At 42.6% G+C, this 21,566-nt stretch overlaps 1 protein-coding gene across 2 annotated transcripts in view; it reads left to right on the top strand.

Annotated features, from left to right (window-relative positions):
- Nucleotides 1-344: 344 nt before the first annotated feature.
- The window catches only part of LOC135713120 (germ cell nuclear acidic protein-like), a 62,458-nt gene continuing 41,236 nt past the window's right edge, over nucleotides 345-21,566 (top strand). Inside the window, exons 1-2 of one of the 2 annotated variants that reach the window (XM_065236231.1) lie at nucleotides 345-499; nucleotides 2,157-2,993. In XM_065236231.1, coding sequence (XP_065092303.1) covers nucleotides 487-499; nucleotides 2,157-2,993 — 850 coding nt within the window. In that variant the 5' untranslated portion in view covers nucleotides 345-486. The remainder of the gene's footprint in view (nucleotides 500-2,156; nucleotides 2,994-21,566) is intronic. The other variant, XM_065236232.1, reaches the window with a different exon arrangement.

Here is a 21,566-nt window from a genome sequence, read left to right as displayed (position 1 = left end):
ACAAAATAAATACGAACTTAAAAACGAAATGTTAGTATACACGGACCGAATTTCACTCCGATAATCAGATTTAGTATAATTTTGACGAAAATTTTAATCGTAACAATGTAAATATAAATTTCGATTAACCATAAAATGCATAAAATTTAATCTTTACTCGTTTTGTAATATTTTTGAGTGTAAACATGAAAAATTTGTACTTTTTTACTCATTAATGTGTTTATACTGGTTACCGTGCGGTACCGTGTCAGCGCCAAAAACTTCAAAAACGGTTACTTAATTTTGGGTTGTTCAAACTCAAGCTTTAGTCAATTCTCATTTTCTGTGTATATTTAGTGTCAAATCAAAAAATCTAAACAAACTATTTTGCCGGTTTGCGCATTTTTTCTGACTGTTTGTCTTTGTTAAAAATTGATATTATTTCATTTTTTAAAGAAAAATCTCATAAAAAGCATTGCGATCAAGTAGTGCTAAATAAAAGGAAATATGTCAAATCCAGGTATGTTTAAGTTTATGTGCAAATAAATTCAAGCTGAAGTTTAACGGACACATGTTTGTTATACACTAGAAGGTCTTAAGAAATGAAATTTAACACTATTAATTAGTTTCAAATGTAAAATTTAAGTTTTACCCTATACCCTATGGTGATGTTGGTTAGCGTGGGCGAGTCTTGAATTCCTAATAGAAATCATTTGTTTACAAAAGCTAGGCTCGTATTCTAGCTCTATCTAGAAAATTTAATAATGATTTCTTCCTCATATTTTCTGCAAATTTAAATGTACGAAAGCCCACAGTTTCACCCGAAGTGATATGTCCAAATATATTTAACAAGCGCTCCAAACATTATCAGTTTATGACCCATATTCTGATTTTCGTTCAGAGCACATTTTCCATACAATCACTGTTCGTTCACTGTTCACAGTTCGAATGTAAACAAGAATATGGGAATGTATCAATGGATCAATGAAAAAGCAAAGGTTTTGACAGAACTGTGCTGTGGCTACCACAGTATTTTACATTGGTTCGTCCGTATACAGTAGCGCCAAATGAAAGCTGTGGTGGGTTCAAAACTCAGCCATCTAAAATGATCCATTCAGTGTCAACATTTCAAAGGGGCGTAATTGCTTTTGTAAACAATGGCTTTAGCCGTCGATTTCTCGCAAATTAAAGCTCACCCCTCCAAATTGAAAATTCCAGCTGGTAGAGGATACATTCATCTACCTGTTGAAGTCATTGACTTTCAAGTGTGAGCTTTTATTCGCGAGAAATCGACGGTTAAAGCCATTGTTTACAAAAGCAATTACGCCCCTTTGAAATGTTGACACTGAATTGTAATTTATTTAGTCTAACGATACCCTGTCGGTAGAACCTGTTATGAGGCCAAGGAAATTATTTACACCATGTAAAAACTGGAACGGTCCACAAAGTGCCATAATTGCAGATCTAAAAGGCCTGATTCTGCACAGTTTTGAGGATGAATTGCGGATAATTTGAATTGAATGGATCAATGAAAAAGCAGAGTTTTTGACAGAACTGTGCTGTGGCTACCACAGTATTTTACATTTGATCGTCCATATACAGTAGCGCCAAAAGCATGTTGTGGTGGGTTCAAAACTTGACCATCTAAAATGATCAATTGAAAATGTTAAATGTTAGTAGGGGAAACAGCCCTATTGTTGCGGTATGTTAGCAGCGTTAGAAGCCTATTGTTGTGTATGGAGGTCTCCATACACAACAATAGGCTTCTAACGCAGCTAACGTATCGCTGCAATAGGGTTGTTACCCCTATGTAGCTTTTTTTATTTTTTTATTGTATAGGAATTTTTAGCCGTAGGCCAGTTCATCCCTTAAGTAGTAGGTAGGCATCATTTATTTGAATATGAGAAAAATATGAATTTAGATAAAATTATAATATAACTAATATTTACCTACAATGTTGAAAAAAGCGCGGAATCAGGCGCTGCGCAGAGTTATTGCACTTTACGGTACGTATTTTATATAATTGTGTTCAATCAACCTCATTCTACTGCGAACTACTTGGTATAATTTTCTGAACGATTTTATCTTATTTGAAACTTATTTATTTGCGTTTACAAAACTAATGAGCAACAAAGAGTGGCTATGTTTAATCCTGATATACTTTTACTACCCATAAGTTTTTTCAGACTCCTTGAACTCTTCGGATCACATCCCGCCAAATTTGACCGAACCTTTCTCGCAAGTGCTATGTGTTAGTGATTCGGATGAAACACTATCTGAAGAAGGCGATAACACAGTCTCACCGTCGCCAAGAAATACTGAACAACAAGCTGTTGTTGATCTAACCAGGATGTCGAACGAGTTATCTTCGACAAGGTCTGGTTCGAAAACATCTGAAAATACGCCACGTTCATTGATCGAAATATCCGACAGCGTCAATTCGACTCCCACACTTAATTGTTCAACATTTAACAGCGACCCCAGTCGAATGAGCACATGTGCTCGAGCTCGTCTAAATAATTTTTTCGATAATATACCTAATTCAGTTTCGGAGATCAGTATGGCCAAACCTGATAAACTGGATAAAATAGCTGAATCACAACTATCAGAAGGCAGGTTTATGCATAGTTTGTGTGAGGATAGTGAAGAAGTTTCTGTTGATGTAACGCAATCATTTGATAAGGCCTCGTCAGGAAGTAACAAATATCAATCTGAAGAACATTATCCAAATATGAAAAATTGGAATGTGAACATATCGGCCAAAATCAAAATTAAAGTTCACGTTTCAGAAATAAGCAGCGAGAGCTCATCTGAATCAGAACAAGAAACTGAACAGACGAGACAATCGAAAGAAAATCCGCGATCCTGTAACCAAGAAATACAAAGAGCAGAACGGTTTATTGATGACGACATGATGGCTATTCTAACTGAGATCTACGGTCAAACTTGGAGAACAAGTAAGATTCTACCTCTGTGCCAACCGAGGCTCAAAACTTATGACGACGATCGCAAGAGTAAGTACTGTTTAGTTTCCCTAATAAAATAGTTCTGGTTATTTTGCTTAACGACGTGTTATGGATATAATCCAAACCATTTGTGGAATGGTTCAATCATTTGGGTTATCATTCGTTTATGGTACTTTTTATTAGGGTTGTATTTCATGTGGATCTGGTACATTTAGTATAATGGACATTTGGCATAGTCGTTACGAATCGAAGATTCTTTAAACTAACAGTTAATTTACAACCAAAGATTACTCCTTTTCTTTGCTGCTCGTTCTTTCGCATAGAATTGTTATTTATGTGGCTTGTGAAAATATTCCCTTCTTCCAATAGGTATTTAATAAAGAAGGGAGCATTCCCTTTTTTGAATGATCCTATAAAATTTCGCAAAATGAAACATTACTCCGAAAACCATTACTTCGAAACTTTAACTTTAAAAAAGAATTTCTAATTTTGAAAAATAGAATAAAATAATATGCACAGGTTCACCCCACTGCGACCTAGCAAGAAGTACAGTCGACTTGTTTCGCGCTCCGGTATTTCGGAAGTTTTCTCGGTATTCGGTTGGTTTAAATTATCAGTTTTTTCTCGCTTAGTGATTACTGGCATAGTACCCGGCTAAACAATTATCTGAAAGTGAGTTTTTTCTGAGAAGAAAGTGTGTTTTCGGCATCATCGGAAGGAAAATTGTTTTTGCGATTGCCAATTCGCCAACCATTTTGCGCACCATCGGTGCGTGATCACGCATACCGGCACACAGATCATCGTCATCGAGTGTCAGCATCTGCCTCCGCATTTATACCGGTCATCCATCATCGTGTGTCCAGCTGAGTGCCGAGCCTAATACAAGCACACCACTACAAAGATCGCCCGCACACGCGCATCGAAGGTCACCCACGCTGCGCGTCGCTCCGCTGCTGCTGTGTAATCACTCGGTGGTAGTAGTATAGCAGATAAGTTTTTTTTTTCCTGTTTCTTTCTCTCGCCCATCAGTTAAATTTAATTTTGTGTTTCTGTGTTTGTAGTTTTTTCTGTTTATTGTGTCTGTGTGGTTTTAAGCATCGTTTCAGTGGAAGAGCGTTTACCGCTTCCACTAGTACGGCAAAATGGACGTCTCGTCAGAAGACGATATGGACATTTTGTCGGAAGATGACACCAGTTTGCCACTCGATGGCAAGAAAAGACGAAAACGTCCTGTCATTCATGGTTCGTCTCAGAAAAGCCCCCGATCGCGAGCCTATCCAGATGACTCGACTGGGCCATGGGTTGTCTACTTTCAGCCCAAAAACAAACCTTTGAACTTGATGCAAATTTCCACTGATCTGACGAAGCGATACTCGGCCGTGACCGAAATCACGAAGGTTAGGCATAATAAACTTCGTGTTGTCGTTTCTAACCTGAAGCAGGCTAACGAGATTGCTGCCTCCCAGCTCTTTACGATTGAGTACAGGGTTTACATACCAGCTCGTGATGTGGAGATCGAAGGTGTGGTCACCGAAGCGAGTCTGACCCCCGAGATCTTGGAGAAGCAGGCGGTTGGTCGTTTCAAGAACCCCTTGCTCCCCCCGGTGAAGATACTGGATGTCCAAAAACTGGGCTCAGTATCTGTCAGCGAGGGTAAAAAGAGTTTTACCCCCACAGACTCGTTTCGCGTGACCTTTTCTGGTTCAGCCCTTCCTCAGTATATCGAGCTGGGAAAACTTCGACTACCTGTGCGCTTGTTCGTTCCCCGGGTCATGAACTGCCAAAACTGTAAGCAGTTGGGACATACGGCGTCCCACTGTGGCAGCAAGGCACGCTGTTCCAAATGCGGGGAGAAGCACGAGGATGGCGCCTGCACAGTCACGGCACCAAAATGCGTGTACTGCAAAGGATCTCCTCCTCATGGTCTCTCGTCGTGTCCGGTGTACAAACAACGCGGGGAAAAACTAGAGCGCTCTTTTAAAGAACGTTCCAGGCGGTCTTTTGCAGAAATGCTTAAGACAGCCAAGCCATCGACCAACGAAACAAATCCCTTCGCTCTTTTGTCAGATGACGAGTCTGGCTCTGACTTGGCTGAGGAGGGAGTTTCTTTCAGTTTTCCGGAAGGTTCTGCCCGGAAACGAAAACGCATCCGTTCGCGGAAAGTTGCAGATCAAGAACCCCAAATCAGCTTGCCCAAATCAAGGAGTGGTGGAAAAAAGGAGACTTCTACTCCTCCTGGATTCCGCAGAACTGATTATATCCAGGATTTTCCACCTCTCCCGGGGACATCCAAAACCCCCGATGCCCCAATTTTCAGAACACAAGCCTCTTCTTCATCTGGGTTGTTCTCATTTGATAACATTGTGGACAGTATCCTCAATTACCTCGATATTTCTGATCCTCTGAAAAGCATTGTTCTGGCAATGCTTCCTACTGTGAAAACCCTCTTGAAGCAGTTGACATTAAAGTGGCCCCTCCTTGCAGCAATCATCTCCTTCGATGGATAATTTTCCAAACGAGGTCGGGGATTTGATCACTGTTCTACAGTGGAATTGTCGAAGTCTTATTCCTAAGATAGAATCGTTTAAGTTTTTGGTTCACAATAACGATTGTGATGCATTTGCTCTATGTGAAACTTGGCTCTCTTCAGATATCGATCTTCCTTTTCATGATTTTAACATTATTCGACTGGATCGTGAGGATTCGCGTGGAGGAGGAGTACTTTTGGAGATCAAAAAGTGCCATTCCTTCTATAGAGTGAATCTTCCACAATTTCCAGGTATTGAAGTTGTCGCATGTCAGGCTTTTGTTAAAGGCAAGAGCCTTTGTATTGCTTCTGTGTATATTCCTCCCCGAGTTTCGATTAGTCAAAAAAAACTTTCAGATATCTGTTCAGTTCTTCCTACTCCACGGTTGATTATGGGAGATTTTAAATCCCACGGTACAGGCTGGGGGGAACTGTATGATGACAACCGTTCTACTTTGATATATGACCTCTGTGATAACTTCAATATGACAATTCTTAACAATGGAGAAGTAACACGTCTGGCTGGTCCATCCTCAAATGGAAGTAGATTAGACCTCACACTTTGCTCTAATTCATTATCGTTGGATTGCACGTGGAATGTGATCCAGGATCCCCACGGTAGTGATCACTTGCCGATCAAAATTTCGATTGCCAGTGGGTTCAATTCGTCGGAATCCGTTAACGTCGCGTACGACCTCACCCGTAATATCGATTGGACAACGTTCAAGACCGCGATAGATGAAGCCGTGTCGTCGGTAGAAGAGCTTCCACCGTTGGAGGAATATAACTTCCTCTCCAATCTGATCTTGGACAGCGCGCTTCGAGCTCAAACTCGGCCGGTTCCAGGAACGTCTTTTCGTAGGAAACCTCCTACCCCTTGGTGGGACCAGCAATGCACTGAGGTTTATCGTAAAAAATCCGAAGCGTTTAAGCTTTTCCGGAAACGCGGAACACCCGAGTATTTCGAAGCGTACTCAACTCTTGAACGCGAACTCAAGAGCCTCATCAAAGCCAAGAAACGCGGATACTGGCGGCAATTCGTGGACGGTTTATCGCGCGAAACGTCGATGAATACGCTTTGGAACACGGCGCGAAGGATGCGTAACCGGTCTTCAAACAACGAGAGCGAGGAGTACTCGGATCGGTGGATTCTCAAGTTCGCGCGAAAAGTATGTCCTGATTCCGTGCCGGCACAGATGATTCCTCGCGAAACGACGAATTCGGTAGACGAGATCAGCCAGCCTTTTTCAATGCTGGAGCTCTCACTCGCGCTCCTTTCGTGTCGCAATTCGGCTCCGGGGGCTGATAGGATCAAGTTCGACTTGTTGAAGAACCTCCCAGACGTCGCTAAGAGGCGCATGTTGAACTTGTTTTGTCAGTTCCTGGAGTTCAATATTGTTCCAGATGATTGGAGGCGAGTGAGAGTTATAGCCATTAAAAAGCCTGGAAAACCCGCGTCAGATCATAACTCGTATCGTCCCATCGCGATGTTATCGTGCATTCGAAAATTGTTGGAGAAAATGATCCTTTTTCGCCTCGACAAATGGGTTGAGACGAACCACCTACTCTCAGATACTCAATTTGGTTTCCGTAGGGGTAAGGGAACGAACGACTGTCTCGCGTTGCTTTCCACAGAAATCCAGTTGGCTATTGCTAAAAAAGAGCAAATGGCTTCTGTGTTCTTGGATATTAAGGGGGCTTTTGATTCAGTATCGGTTGAAGTCCTTTCAGACAAACTCCACGCTTGTGGCCTTTCCCCATTAATTAATAACTTTTTGTACAATTTGCTGTCAGAGAAACATATGAGCTTTTCTCATGGAAACTCTACAGCTTCTCGATTTAGTTACATGGGTCTCCCCCAGGGCTCATGTTTAAGCCCCCTTTTGTACAATTTCTATGTCAGAGAAATTGACAATTGTCTAAGTGACAACTGCACGTTGAGACAACTTGCAGATGATGGCGTAGTTTCTATGACAGGGCCCACAGGGGTCAACCTGCAAGGACCCTTACAGGATACCTTAGACAATTTGTCTACTTGGGCTATCCAGCTAGGTATCGAATTCTCCACGGAGAAAACTGAGTTGGTCGTTTTTTCTAGGAAGCATAGCCCAGCACAACCGAAGCTTCAACTTTTGGGTAAGCCGATCACTCATTCCATGTCTTTCAAATATCTTGGGGTCTGGTTCGATTCCAAATGCACCTGGAGATCAAACATGGAGTATCTGAGACGAAAATGCCAACAAAGGATCAATTTTCTCCGAACAATTACCGGAACGTGGTGGGGAGCTCATCCGCAAGATCTTCTAACGTTGTACCGGACAACGATTTTATCGGTTTTGGAGTACGGTAGTTTTTGCTTCCAGTCGGCGGCTAAAACTCACATCATCAAACTGGAACGTATCCAGTATCGTTGTCTTCGTATCGCGTTAGGATGCATGCACTCGACTCATACGATGAGTCTCGAAGTGTTGGCGGGCATGTTGCCCTTCACAGCATAATCCCCATCGTGTATGCTTCTCCGACTTCGGCAATTCAGTTAGTTTTGATTTATCTATGACGCGGGAGATTCGTGGAATCCCAGAACATCATCGTTGCATGATTGTTCCGTCAATTTACGCTGCAAAGTTTGGCCAAGTTGATTCTGCAAGATCGTTCTTCACAGATGGATCACTAATAGAGTCGTCCGCTGGTTTTGGTATTTTTAACGAATTTCATAGCGCCTCTCGAATGCTTCAAGCTCCTTGTTCCGTATATGTTGCTGAACAGGCGGCAATATACTATACGCTAGAAACGATCGCCTCACTTGCACCAGATCACTATTTTATTTTTACGGATAGTCTCAGTTCTGTCGAGGCTATTCGATCCATGAGGCCGGTAAAGCACTCCTCGTATTTTCTCATGAAAATACGAGAGCTTCTGAGTGCTTTATCTTTAAGATCTTTTGTCATCACCTTTGCATGGGTCCCATCTCATTGCTCGATTCCGGGCAATGAGAAGGCGGACTCACTTGCTAAGGTGGGCGCTATGCAAGGCGATATTTACGATCGACAAATCGCCTACAATGAATTTTTCTTCATTTATCGTCAACAGTCGCTCGCCAGCTGGCAAAATAAATGGAGTGAAGGGAGTTTGGGACGATGGCTATTCTCGATCATCCCTAAGGTGTCGAAGAATCCTTGGTTCAAGGGGTTGGATGTGGGTCGAGACTTCATTCGTCTGATGTCTCGCCTCATGTCCAATCACTATTCGTTAAACGCTCACTTGTTTCGTGTTGGGCTGGGAGACAGCAATCTCTGTGAATGTGGACAAGGTTACCAAGACGCCGATCACATCCTTTGGTCTTATGCTGAGCATCGTGGAGTCAGATCTGAGCTGTGCGATTCCCTTCGGGCTCGAGGTAAACAACCTAATGTTCCAGTTCGGGATATTTTGGCTAGACGTGATCTGGAGTTTATGAAACTCATATATGTTTACTTTAAGAATACTAACCTTAGATTGTAAGTTTGATTAACCTTGTGTTTAGTTTGTGTATTGTGCGTGTAGTTTTTTTTTTTATGTTTGTTTTCAAGATGAATAGAAATAAGTTCATGTTTTAGGATTAATTAAATATTTATATAATAAATCATATTTCAAACCTCCTTCTCCCTTTCCCCATCCAAAAAATTGTAAATCTCCACTAACCTCGAGACGACCGCGAGTAATCGGTTCAATTCCTTTAACTCTAGATTTAAGACATTATTCATGTATAATGCAAATGATAACTCGGCTCTGTAAAGTTTATTCGATTGAGCCTGTACAAATAAATTAATATAAAAAAAAAAAAAAATATGCACAGGTGGTGTGAAGTGACCGATGAGCATTTTCATTGAATATTCTTTTTTTTTATATATAATGCGTTTATTTTTCCAGGCTCATTTGCTGTAGCTTTGCGTAGCCGATATTCATTGATTAGATTACAAAATTACTTAAAACTAACGTTAGTAAAGCGGGGGCCGATTACTCACGACTATCTCGTGGTTAGGGGTAACAAATGGATGGCAGGGTAGGGATTGTGAACACAAGGTTTGGAGAGCAATGTGCTCTTGATCTCGAACTAGGCGACACTCTGATGAAAAAGACAAACATGGGGGTACACCGATGGGTAGCTAACAACTTGGGAGAACACATGATGACACTAACTTCTAAATCCTCAAATCTATCCGTTTTAAAAACACATAAATTAAATTAAAATTGTCGAGATCTCGGCTCGCCAAGACATCTCTAACGTGTATCGCGGGTTGTTTTCCTCGGGCTCTGAGGGATGTGGATAACTCAGATCTGGCAACACGGTGTAAGGTACAGTATGACCCATAAAAAAATGCGACATTGATTACAGCTTATTTTTGGGTTTATTTTGAAACTGTTTTTACCACTATTTTATATGCGTGTATTCGTTAGAATCTCTACTGTCAAGTGATGTAAACAAAACAGTGATTTTCGTTTTAAAAGTTTGCAAAAATGTACGCAAAAGAAATTGTTACCAGTTTGCTTCTCGCCCAAAAGTCAGTGAAAGAGATAACAAAGATCGTAGGATGCCACCGGTCCACTGTTCATCGAATTAAACGTTCTCTCCTTGCTGGACCACATCCACGGAAGACAGGAAGTGGACGTCCGCGATCGGCACGCACTCCAGGGGTCATCAGATCGGTCAAAAGAAAAATAACGGTGAATCCGGTAAGATCGATCCGGAAATTGGCAAAACAAGCCAATATCTCCAACACCTCGATGCAACGGTTGGTCAAAGATGACTTGAAGGCTTCGTCTAGGGCTAGAGTGAAGCGCCACCTGATAACGAACCGGATTAAGGGACTGCGGCTTGAGAGATCTAAGCGGCTTCTCTCCATCTTGAAGAAGAAAAAACCAATAATCGTGTTCTCTGACGAAAAACTTTTCAACATCGATCCGGTGTCCAACACGCGCACTGACCGGTTTATTTCGCCGAAGAAGATCGAGGAGGTTCCTGAGAACATAAAATTTAAGTTTACCACCAAGCATCCTGCAGGAGTTATGGTTTTCGGAGCAGTCGCGTCCAACGGCTTGAAAATGCCTCCGGTATTCATCAAAGAGGGTCTAAAAGTGAATACGGAGGTCTACATCGGCATTTTGAAGGACCATCTGATGCCATGGATTAAGGTCAACTTTGGAGAAGACCAATTAGTCGTTTTCCAGCAGGATGGAGCGCCCTGCCATACTTCTAACAGGACCCAAGCTTGGCTCACCGAGAACCTGAATTTTTGGTCGAAGGAGCTTTGGCCCCCCAGCAGCCCGGACTTGAATCCATTGGATTATTCAATATGGGCCTATGTTCAGGCTAAGGCCTGTGAAACCCCCCATCCCAGTGTGGATTCGCTCAAGTCATCCATTCGCAAGGCATGGAACTCGATGCCAGCGTCATATATTACGACCGTGTGTTCCAGATTTCGACCCCGCCTGGAGCAGGTGATCGAGAACCAGGGAGGACACATTGAATAAATGTATTCAAAACATGTCAAATAAACATGGGAAAGCAAAAATATATTTGTTTCAATCAGCAGTTTAGAAGGAATCACATTTAATTGGAAAAAATGTCCCATGTCGCATTTTTTATGGGTCATACTGTACATGACCAAACAACATGCTCGATATCGTGATAACTACTGCTACACGCACATAAATTGCTGTCTGAGAGCCTAATTCGATAGAAGTGCGAGTCTAACGAGCAGTGATTGGACATAAACCTTGAGCAATGGAGAAAAATTCGTTGAAAGCGATTTGTCGCTCAAAACTATCGCCTTCCATAGCGCCCACCTTAACCAACGCATCCACTATCTCATTACCCGGAATTAAGCAATGAGATGGGACCCAAGCTAAGGTGATAGTATAGGAGCAGTTAGATAAAGCACTCAGTTTAGACCGTATTTTTTATTGGGTATCAAGCTGGAGCTGCGTGACAGCTTAGTTTTCAAGACTTGACCCATTTGAATAAATTTGCTTCTATCTTTGACAATATCATGCCGACACTGCCGCGAATACATCCACATCGGGGCTACTAGCGTGCAGAATAAAAAATTGCTCGTGCAGAAGTCGTACGCCGATGCCGCAAAGCAGATGCCTTCACAAAAAACATCTCAAGCCGACTATACTCCGAACCAAACCAACACACACTCGAACCAAATCGCTCCCAGTGCGAATCAAAACAAAACAACTTCGAACCAAGCTGCACGGCCCCGGTTCGAACCAAACTCGGTCAACCCGGCTACCATGCCGCCACCGAAACAAGTTTCCCACAGATAACAGAAATTGTTACCACCGATGCGCAACGAACAGAATTTTCCCACGCTAACCTCTTCCTCGGCTTCGATTCCCCCATCGGACAGCGCGTCGTTGACTCCCTCTACAGGTCAACAGCCCCCTGCTAGCAGCGGAGTGGATCGCAAAACTGCTAGTGGCAAGTCCGATGGCAACGAAACAGATTCGTCTGTCGGCTCATCCAGCTCAAGAAGGCATCTCCGCAATCGACCACCAGGCAAGAAGCCTCGGGTGGAGGACGACTGCGACGGCAAGTGAGATGGGAGTAACCAACTATCGTAATGGCTGAGTTCTCCAGTTACAACCTCGCCTCCATCAACATCAACAATATCACGAACGGAACGAAAATTGACTCTCTTCGGACCTTTGTACGAACGCTAGAGCTAGATATCGTTTTCCTCCAGGAGGTGGAGAATGATCAGCTCTCTCTCCCTGGCTTCAACATTGTCTGCATTGTGGACCAGGCAAGGCGAGGATCGGCAATCGCGCTGAAAGACCACATTCAGTTCTCGCATGTGGAGAAGAGCCTGGATGGCCGCCTCATCGCTTTGAGGGTGCAAAACACGACTCTCTGTAATATCTATGCGCCATCGGGGACAGCTGCTCGTGCGGAAAGAGAGAGATTCTTCAACGGCACGATCGCATATTACCTTCGGCACAACACGCAACGCCAACGTCGTCCTCGCTGGCGATTTTAATTGCGTGCTTCGCCCGAGCGACTCCACGAGTTCAAACACAAGTCCGGCGCTCCAAGCGACCGTACGCCAGCTGCAGCTTCAAGACCTGTGGCTGAAGCTATATCCCACCACCCCCGCACCCACATACGTTACGCACAATGCGGCATCCAGGCTCGATCGCATGTATGTAAGCTATGGGCTTTGCGAGCATCTGCGAAGTGCTGCCACACACGTATGTTCGTTCACAGACCACAAATCTCTTACAGCGCGAATTTGCCTTCCGCACCTCGGTCGTGAACAGGGACGTGGATTCTGGTCCCTCCGTCCTCATCTTTTGACTGCCGAAAACATCGATGATTTCCAAGTCCGGTGGCAATTTTGGACCCACCAACGGAGGAATTTCCCCAGTTGGTGGATCTCATACGCGAAGCCAAAAATTAAATCGTTTTTCCGCTGGAAGTCAAGCGAAGCATTCAGCATCTTTAACGCTGAATACCAACGTCTCTACGCGCAATTAAGGCTCGCGTATGATGGCTACTACCAAAATCCAGGCATGTTGACGACTATCAACCGCGTGAAAGCGAAAATGCTCACGCTGCAGCGACGCTTCGCACAAAATTTCATTCGGATCAATGATACATTCGTAGCTGGAGAGAGCATATCCACCTTCCAGTTGGGTGATAGACGACGTAAAAAAACAATCATCACAAAGCTGCAGAACGAGCGACGAGAGCAGATTCAAGGCTCCCTGGAGATCGAGCAGCACATGCTCCGATACTTCAAGGACTTGTATGCGGCGGGGGAGACCAGGCAAGTTGCGGAGGAGATGTTTGAAACCGAGAGAGCAGTACCCGAGAACGACGAAGCTAACGCTGCTCTTGTGGCAGAGATCAGCATCAACGAATTGAAAAATGCCATCCAAACGTCACAAAAACGAAAATCGCCGGGTATCGATGGTCTACCGGTAGAGTTTTACCATCGAACTTTCGACATCATCTATCGAGAGCTCTACTTCGTCACCAATGAAGCTATGACGGATGAGCTACCTTCGGAATTTGCCGATGGCACTATCGTACTGGTTAAAAAGAGAGGTAGCGATGGAGCAGCGAGAGCATACCGTCCGATCAGCCTGCTCAACGTCGACTTCAAAATTCTCTCCCGCGTCATGAAGACCCGCCTGGAACACATTCTCCGGATACATCGAGTCCTGAGCGACGCGCAAAAATGTGCCAACACCGATCGATCCATCTTCCAAGTCACGCTCTCGCTTAAGGATCGTGTAGCACAACTAACCGCGAGAAAGCAAAAAGGGAAAATGATCTCTTTCGATCTCGACCACGCGTTCGATCGGGTCTCTCACGAGTTCCTGCATCGGACTCTTCTACCTCTGGGTTTCAACCAGGGTTTCGTCGGCTGGATCTCTCGGATCGCTGCTGCGTCTTCGTCACGTCTGCTGGTGAATGGGCGTCTTTCACAGCCGTTCCGTATAGAGCGATCCGTACGGCAGGGAGACCCAATGTCGATGTTACTTTTCGTGCTTTATCTCCATCCCCTCCTCATACGGATAGAGCGAGTTTGTGGTGGTGACCTTTGCGTTGCATACGCCGACGACATCACGTTGATTGCAACCTCAACACAAACAATAGACCGTATTTACCAGCTGTTCGGCAGTTTTGAGATAGTTGCCGGGGCAAAATTAAATCGGGAACCTACTTGTAATACCAAGACTGCAGACGAAGGAGAATGTGAAGGTTCTGGGTGTTATTTTCACCAACTCAGTGCGGCTGATGGTGAAGCAAAACTGGGATGCTTTAGTAGCCAGAATAACGCAACTTATTTGGTTGCATAACATGCGCTCCCTTACCCTGCAACAGAAGGTGATTTTGTTAAACACCTTTATTACAGCGAAGGTGTGGTTTCTTTCGTCTGTAATACCACCACAGTGTGTTCACACGGCGAAACTGACAGCGACGATGGGAACATTCCTGTTTCGTGGGCTGCCGCACGAATTAAATGCAGCAGTTGGCACGTAGCAGAGACAAAGGTGGACTAAAGCTACAATTGCCGGCGATCAAATGCAAAGCGCTTCTCATCAACCGCCACCTGCAGGAGATCGATTCCATTCCCTTTTATCGTTCCCTTCTCTCCCAAAATATTCCTCCCCCTGCCGATCTTCCTTGTTTCAAACTGCTTTCTCAGCAGACTGCTTTGCTTCCACCCAACATCCAACAAAATCCCACCAGCGATCAAATTCATTGCCTCTATCTTGAGCAAACCGAACTGCCAAGGGTGGAACGGAACCAGCCAGGTCAAAATTGGAAAAAAAATCTGGACAAATATTTCGTCCAGAGGATTAACGTCGTGCCAACGCAGCGATCTCTACATGTTAATCAACGAGAAGACGGAGCACCGCAGACTAATGAACATTATCGTATAGCTGCAGCATGGACGCACGTACAACGAAGAATAATGACGACTCTTGACGGATGGCAACGACTTTCCTTCACCGAGTTGATACGACCAATCTTGGGCAACATTGCAGCAGCCAGAAGAAATGAAATTCTTAAATTGTTGATAAAATACATCAAGTATATTAATGCAAATATTAATAACAGAATAGATGTAGGTGAACTAGAATTCCTTCTGAATTTAGAAGAGTAATATTTTTTACAAATTGAATGTGATATCTATTAGCTAAAACTAAACAAACTATATTTTACAAAAAAAAAAATACAGCAGAAGGACTAGCGTATGTTTGCCGCTTGAACACTGGATTCCGTGTGTATTGTTTCAAGATAGTTATGGAAAAAATGCTGTGACGTGTGCGCGTAGATACATCCGCGTAGTAAACCGATTGAATAGGTAAATCCGTTTCGAACGAAATATCTAAATTATGTAAGTTACGAAAACCGCGCGAATTCCGAAAGCCGTGCGAGACAACAGAAGCGAGAAAAAAAAAGGTTTATTATCATTTAAAGAGTGCCACCAAAATAAATGTGATAGCCTATGTTGGCAAGTTGATTAATTTTGGTTTCCTCCCTAGATGTTCTACTTATTTTACTATTGAGCTTTGATTCAACTTAGTTATTTTACCGCACGTATCAATCATTTCAAAATTTCGCAACCGTACCGAACAAATTCTAAACTACATAAGCTAAAAACACTTTTGGCAAGCTCTACCGAATTGCGAATCACTTCTGCGTTAGCTCCGTAGACGTAGGCGCGTTGAATCCGACAGCCGCGAAAAGTTAAACATGCATCGATGCGTCAATACCACATAAGAAAAGATCGATTTTACAGTAACGTAGGGTTTAGTTCATAGATTAACATTGACTGCTGTTTTCAAATGTAAGTAGGGGAAATACAGGTAATGTCGGCCTAAGTGTCCCTAATTTTGGCCCATACATAAATTCAGCAATCGCCTAAATTTTTAACAGCAACCAAAAATATTCATTAGTAACGTCCCAATAACGCGTTCATCTAGATAAAATTGATAAATAGCATATTTTTAGCGATGGGCCCAATCATAGATCCATAGGCCAACATTAGATACATTTCCCATACTTAAGCAAAAAGAAATAAGTTAACTCAAATGCTTTAACCGCATATATCAGAGATTTCGCGTATTGAGAGAATAATATAGTTATCGAGTACAATAAATTCAGGGGAAAACCAAATATATCATATTAACAATATGATCCATTCATGCCTTTTCCATATGTTGCAATGGCGACCCGCAAAATATTGCTTCACGCACCATCTAGCGTTGAAAAAGGTCAGCAACAATAATTCAATTACAATCGAGGGGTGCGAATATAGCACTTATTACAAAAGTAAGAGTCAAATTATTTTCATTAATTACATTGTGTATATTACTTTAAAAATTTTCTGACGTGTCACTGTTGTCATGAAATAAAATAAAATGCTGAAATATATTCATTTTAAATATTAAACAAATTTTCATTTGGTTTACCCCTCGTGACGATAAACAAATACATTGGTAGCCTTTTTGGCCACAGAGATGCTTTCATCGCTAAAAATTCGGTTCACCAGCTAAGTGAAAGAATGGATCATATTGTTAATATAATATATTTGGGAAAACACTACCTACAAAAGATTAAAAGTTATCAATTGTCACATACCTCTACTTTTACTTATTTCCCAAACTATTCCTCTCCTTGTTAATTTGCTAAATGCTATTGGTTTGCTTGCGTTTTTTTATTGAAGTTCAAGACTAAATAGGAAGATTTATTCTACAACTTTAAAGGTTAGTTGCCTCCCTAAGCGGACCCCCCGCATCCTAATTCTTTTGTTAATCTACCTAATGTTATTAGACTTTCTGAATTTTCTTATTTACGTTCGTTTGATGATTATCATTTCTAATTAGTATAATTTAATAAATAATTGAAATCTCTATTTCACCTAATCAATCATAACCCATGCTTTATTAAGTATCTGCACTTGTACTTGTAATCTAAAATTTAACGTGTTTCAAGTACTTTTGATTTTGACCTATACCTATTTATTATATCTTAGTTCGACCCAAGTGACCCCTTCAAGTGACTAAAATGCTTCACTTTGAAGTTAGCTTTCTAGCTGAATTTTAAATTATATAGGGTATATGCTTCAACTATGCTCACACGCTTCCACTATGTCGCACCACAAAAATACGTATGGGTATGTCACAATAGAAGTACGCCACAGTGGAAATCCCGAGCCATAGTTCAAACACACCCAAATCAAAATGAAGCATATATAAGATTAGTTACAATACCATGTACAAAAATGGTGTTTAACATTGTTCCCTGAGTAATACCTCAATGAAAATAATGATAGCTTGTCACGCAAGTAGAAGGAGCACTGTTGGGCACTTTCTGAAATATTTCAATAGTATAATTGCCTTGCAAACCCAAATAAATCTATCTGCGTAAAAAAAAAAACAAGAGTGATTTGCGGCAAAACCCGCCAGTATCGCACCCAACGTTAGTGTCTATACGTAAGCGTACTACGACGCGGCTCTCAAACAAAGGAGTAACAAGTGTGATACTATCACTGCTAGACTCGATCTTTGGTTTTCTCATGCAGTGGTTCATCAGAGAGCCTGCCATTCTATCGCGGCATGAGCCAGCAACGCCGGCCATAAACCTACCGTCTCCAACACTCCACGATAAAGCATGAAATTAAGCCCGCCCATCAACAGCAAGGTGCAAAAACTAGCCAAGGGGAGGGACTCAGTTTAGATCGTATTTCAGGCAGGAAATACGAGGAGTGCTTCATGGGCCTCATTGAACGAATAGCCTCCAATGAGACTATCCGTAAAAATGAAATAATGGTCAGAAGGTAGTGAGGCAATTCGCTCTACTGCGTAAAATATAGCTGCGAGTTCCACTACGTATACGGAGCATTGTTTCTGCAGTTTATAGGAGGCACTATGAAATTGATTAAATACACCAAATCCAGTGGAAGCATTTATGGTTGACCCATCTGTGAAAAATCCTATATCGTTACTTATATGGTGGTACTTGATTGCAAAAAATGAGGGAACAACCATCGACCGATGGTGATCTGGTATTCCATGGATTTCTTGCATCATGGTCAGATCAAAATTTACAGAGGAACTATAGCAGACTTGAAAGCAATAACGGTTGGAGATTAATGAAGAAGGACCAACCTCCGCGTCATGTACTCATAGTACAAACTTTTTAATCTTGTTTGAGGATTTCGGTCGTGCAGTTTCTCAAAGTGTTCTATTACCAAAGGATTCATTACTTCACAACGGATGAGAAATCGGAAAGACAAGCTGAATATACAACTGTCTGAGTACTCCTTGTCTTCGTTGACCGGTGATGACGCGTTTCGCATTCTCCTGCCGACATTCCAGAGTGTTCTTATGGAAGTCTCTCGCGACAAACCATCGACGAACCCACGCCAGTAACCGCGTTTTTTGGCTTTAATCAAGCCCTTAAAAGTTTTCTCGTGGTCGTTGTACCGCTCGAAATCCCCGACCTTACCGTGTTTGCGAAAGCGTTTAAACGCGGCGGACTTCTCGCTGTTCGCGTCGGTGCAATCCTTATCCCACCACGGAGTGAGAGGTCGTTTGCGAACAGAATCACTCGGAACGCGTTTCGTCTGTGCTTGAAGAGCGCAGTCAACGATAAGTCGCGATAAAAAGGAGTATTCATCCAGCGAAGGAGGAAGTATCTCAACCGATTGAATACCACCGAGAACCATGGCCGCAATTTATTGCCAATCGATGTTTTTCGTGAGGTCGTACGCGATGTCAACCGAGCGAATGGAAATTTTGATTGGCAAGTGGTCACTACCGTAGGGATCTTGAATTACTTTCCACGAGCAATCCAACGATAGTGAACTCGAACTGAGGGAGAGGTCTAATCTACTTTCTCTTGCTGGAGGTTTGGCCACTCGTGTTAAGGCTGGCGCACAATGCATAAGTTTCCTGGTTTTTTTTTACAGATAATGCATGGGCTAACTGTCAAAAAACCCGAAAACTTATCCATTGTGCGCCGGCCTTTACTTCCTCAGTGTTTAAAATTGTCATATTCAAGTTATCGCAGAGGTCGTATATCAGAGTTGGGCGGTTGTCATCGTACAGTTCCTCCCAGCCTGTACCGTGGGAGTTAAAATCTCCTAAGATAAACCGAGACTCAGATAAAGCTGAGCAGATATCAGAGAAACCTTGGCGAGAAATCGCAGTTCTTGGAGGAAGATATACTGAGGCAATACTGAGGCTTTTACCTCGAATATTTACCTGACATGCGACAACTTCAATGCCTGTCACGAAAGCCAGATCGATTCTATAAAAGGAATGGAGCTTATTAATCCCGAGAAGCACCCCTCCATACGAATCTGCTCGATCAAGGCGAATAATGTTAAAATCGTGGAAAGGGAGATCGGTGTCTGAAGAAAGTCATGTTTCACAAAGAGCAAATGCAGTGAGTCGTGAACTAAAAATTTGAATGTGTCAAGTTTCGGTATAAGACTTCTACAGTTCCACTGAAGAACAGAGATCATATCCTCGACCTCATTCGGAAAATTATCCATCAAAAGATATGATCGATGCAAGGAAGGACCACCTGGAAGCCAGTTGCTTCAAAAGAGTTTTCACAAATGAATGGAGGATTTTGAGTGACGTTTTTTGTTGCCGTTGGTAAAAAACGAGCACCCGGTTGCGAAAAGGGTTGCGGTCGGTGAAAGTGAACACCCAGTTGCGAATGGGCGAATACCGTGAACGCACCCGTCCACTGACAGTTCTCGACGGCTGATGAAGATGACCAAAATGAATGGCACACATACATGCGCATGCAGCTGATTGCGCAGTGGGATCAGCCATCGCAATTTGTTATTGTTGACACTGAAGATCGAAACGAGATGGTGAAATTCTCATCTTGTAATTTAGTGAAGTGAATTTGTCTGTCCACTAGTAATTGATTAACAAAATAAGTGTGAAGTCAATATTGTATGTGCAATAGTTTATTGTAAATATTGTGAAAGTAATATTTGGTGTTTTTGTAGATTTCGTCAGCTGATTGTTGGTCGATATTAGGTTTGCTTGTTGTTCTGCGCTCATGATATTTTGTGCTACTTACCGTGGGTTTGTTTGTATTTCAATAGTCAGTAAATCTAATAAATTAATGTTTTCAACATAGGTCCTCAAAACCGAGTATAGGAGTGTTGGTAGTGAGACTGGTAGTATTTATATTGAGGAAAACTTAATGTTAGTTGTTTGTTATTAATGATAAGTGCATCTGTGATTAATGTTTGTTGTATTAAAATTTTAGTTTGAGTATCGCCGAAAGCATACTTTGTAAAATAGTTTTCTATGCTCGATCCGAAGGACTGCGAGCAACATTTTTTCATGTTGCCTTTAAAGACAAAGGGACTACCTTCACCAACCTCTGAGTCAGAGCCCTGAATATCATCTGGCAAAATGGAGTATGTGTTTTTGGGTGGTTTGGGAAGATGAAGCGGTGTTTTTTAAGAGTTCTGCAAGTGACCTCTTGGAGCGAGCTTGCAAAGACCGCTTAAGTTTTTCTCCCTGCTGTTTGTACTTCAGGCAATCAACCAAAGAATGCAGAAAACACATTTTGGGGTAACCCGGCAAGGACCATCTGTATGCAGCTCGCCACATTGATCGCAGCTCGGTTTGTTGGAGTAGAAGTCAGTGGTGTGCCCAAGTTGCTTGCATTTTGAATTACCCGCGGTACAAACAAGCGTACAGACAGTCGAACCTTCCCAATTACGACGTAGTCAGGTAGGATCCTGAAAAGGTCACACGGAACGAGTCTGACAGAGAATACGTTTTTTTCGTGCCAATTAGAGACACTGATTGCATTTGGATGCAATCCAGAATCTTCACTTTCGGAAGGGCACGGTTTTTAAAAATACCGAAGGATTCCGATATTCCGATACTCGATATTCCATCGTAAAATGCTCATAGGCAACAATCCGGTTTGTTTGGCGTCACCTTAAAAATATCGGTTACGGCCGAAAAATGTTTTGTCAAATCCTTCGAAATCCGAGAAATATTCAAAGGTTTTTGTTTGGGCAGGAAAAAAAACAGCCCACGGACCTTTTGAGCCGCTTGGGTAAGCTTTATGGTGGGAGTTTGCAGAAATTTTAAAGGGAATGGTTGGAGTAGGGGGAACATGTAGACGGGGGGCGATGGTGGGGAAGGGGGGCAGGGGTAAAGTTGGCTGTTGCTTAGACATCACCTTTGGATAAGCTCCAGTGCTCGTTTTGGGGTCCGAAGTAGAATCCCCTGAGGTATCCATTTTCTCTTCAGTAAGAAGCAGATTTTCGAATGATGGAGATTTTTTTTCCTCTGTTCGGGACCTAACACTACTGCGACCAGTAAATTGATCTATTGTAGTATATCCCGTGTCCTTAGTTTAGTGCATGTCGTATCACTCCATCACTATTGAGGAATGATAAAGTATTCGATTTTTTTACAGTTGCCACTCTTGCATTTATCGCAAGGATCCGACTCTAATTGAAAGGTCCCGCTATTTATACCCTTCGGAGTGTTGAAACACCCTCCAAAGGCGCGCCCCTTTGTCAGTCAAAATTGGA

This window comes from Ochlerotatus camptorhynchus, unplaced genomic scaffold (genome assembly GCF_037179485.1).
Source record: "Ochlerotatus camptorhynchus isolate MF236.1 unplaced genomic scaffold, CSIRO-AGI_Acam_v1.1 ptg000538l, whole genome shotgun sequence".
Lineage (NCBI taxonomy): Eukaryota > Metazoa > Arthropoda > Insecta > Diptera > Culicidae > Ochlerotatus > Ochlerotatus camptorhynchus.
This window is presented reverse-complemented; position numbering and strand designations above follow the sequence as displayed.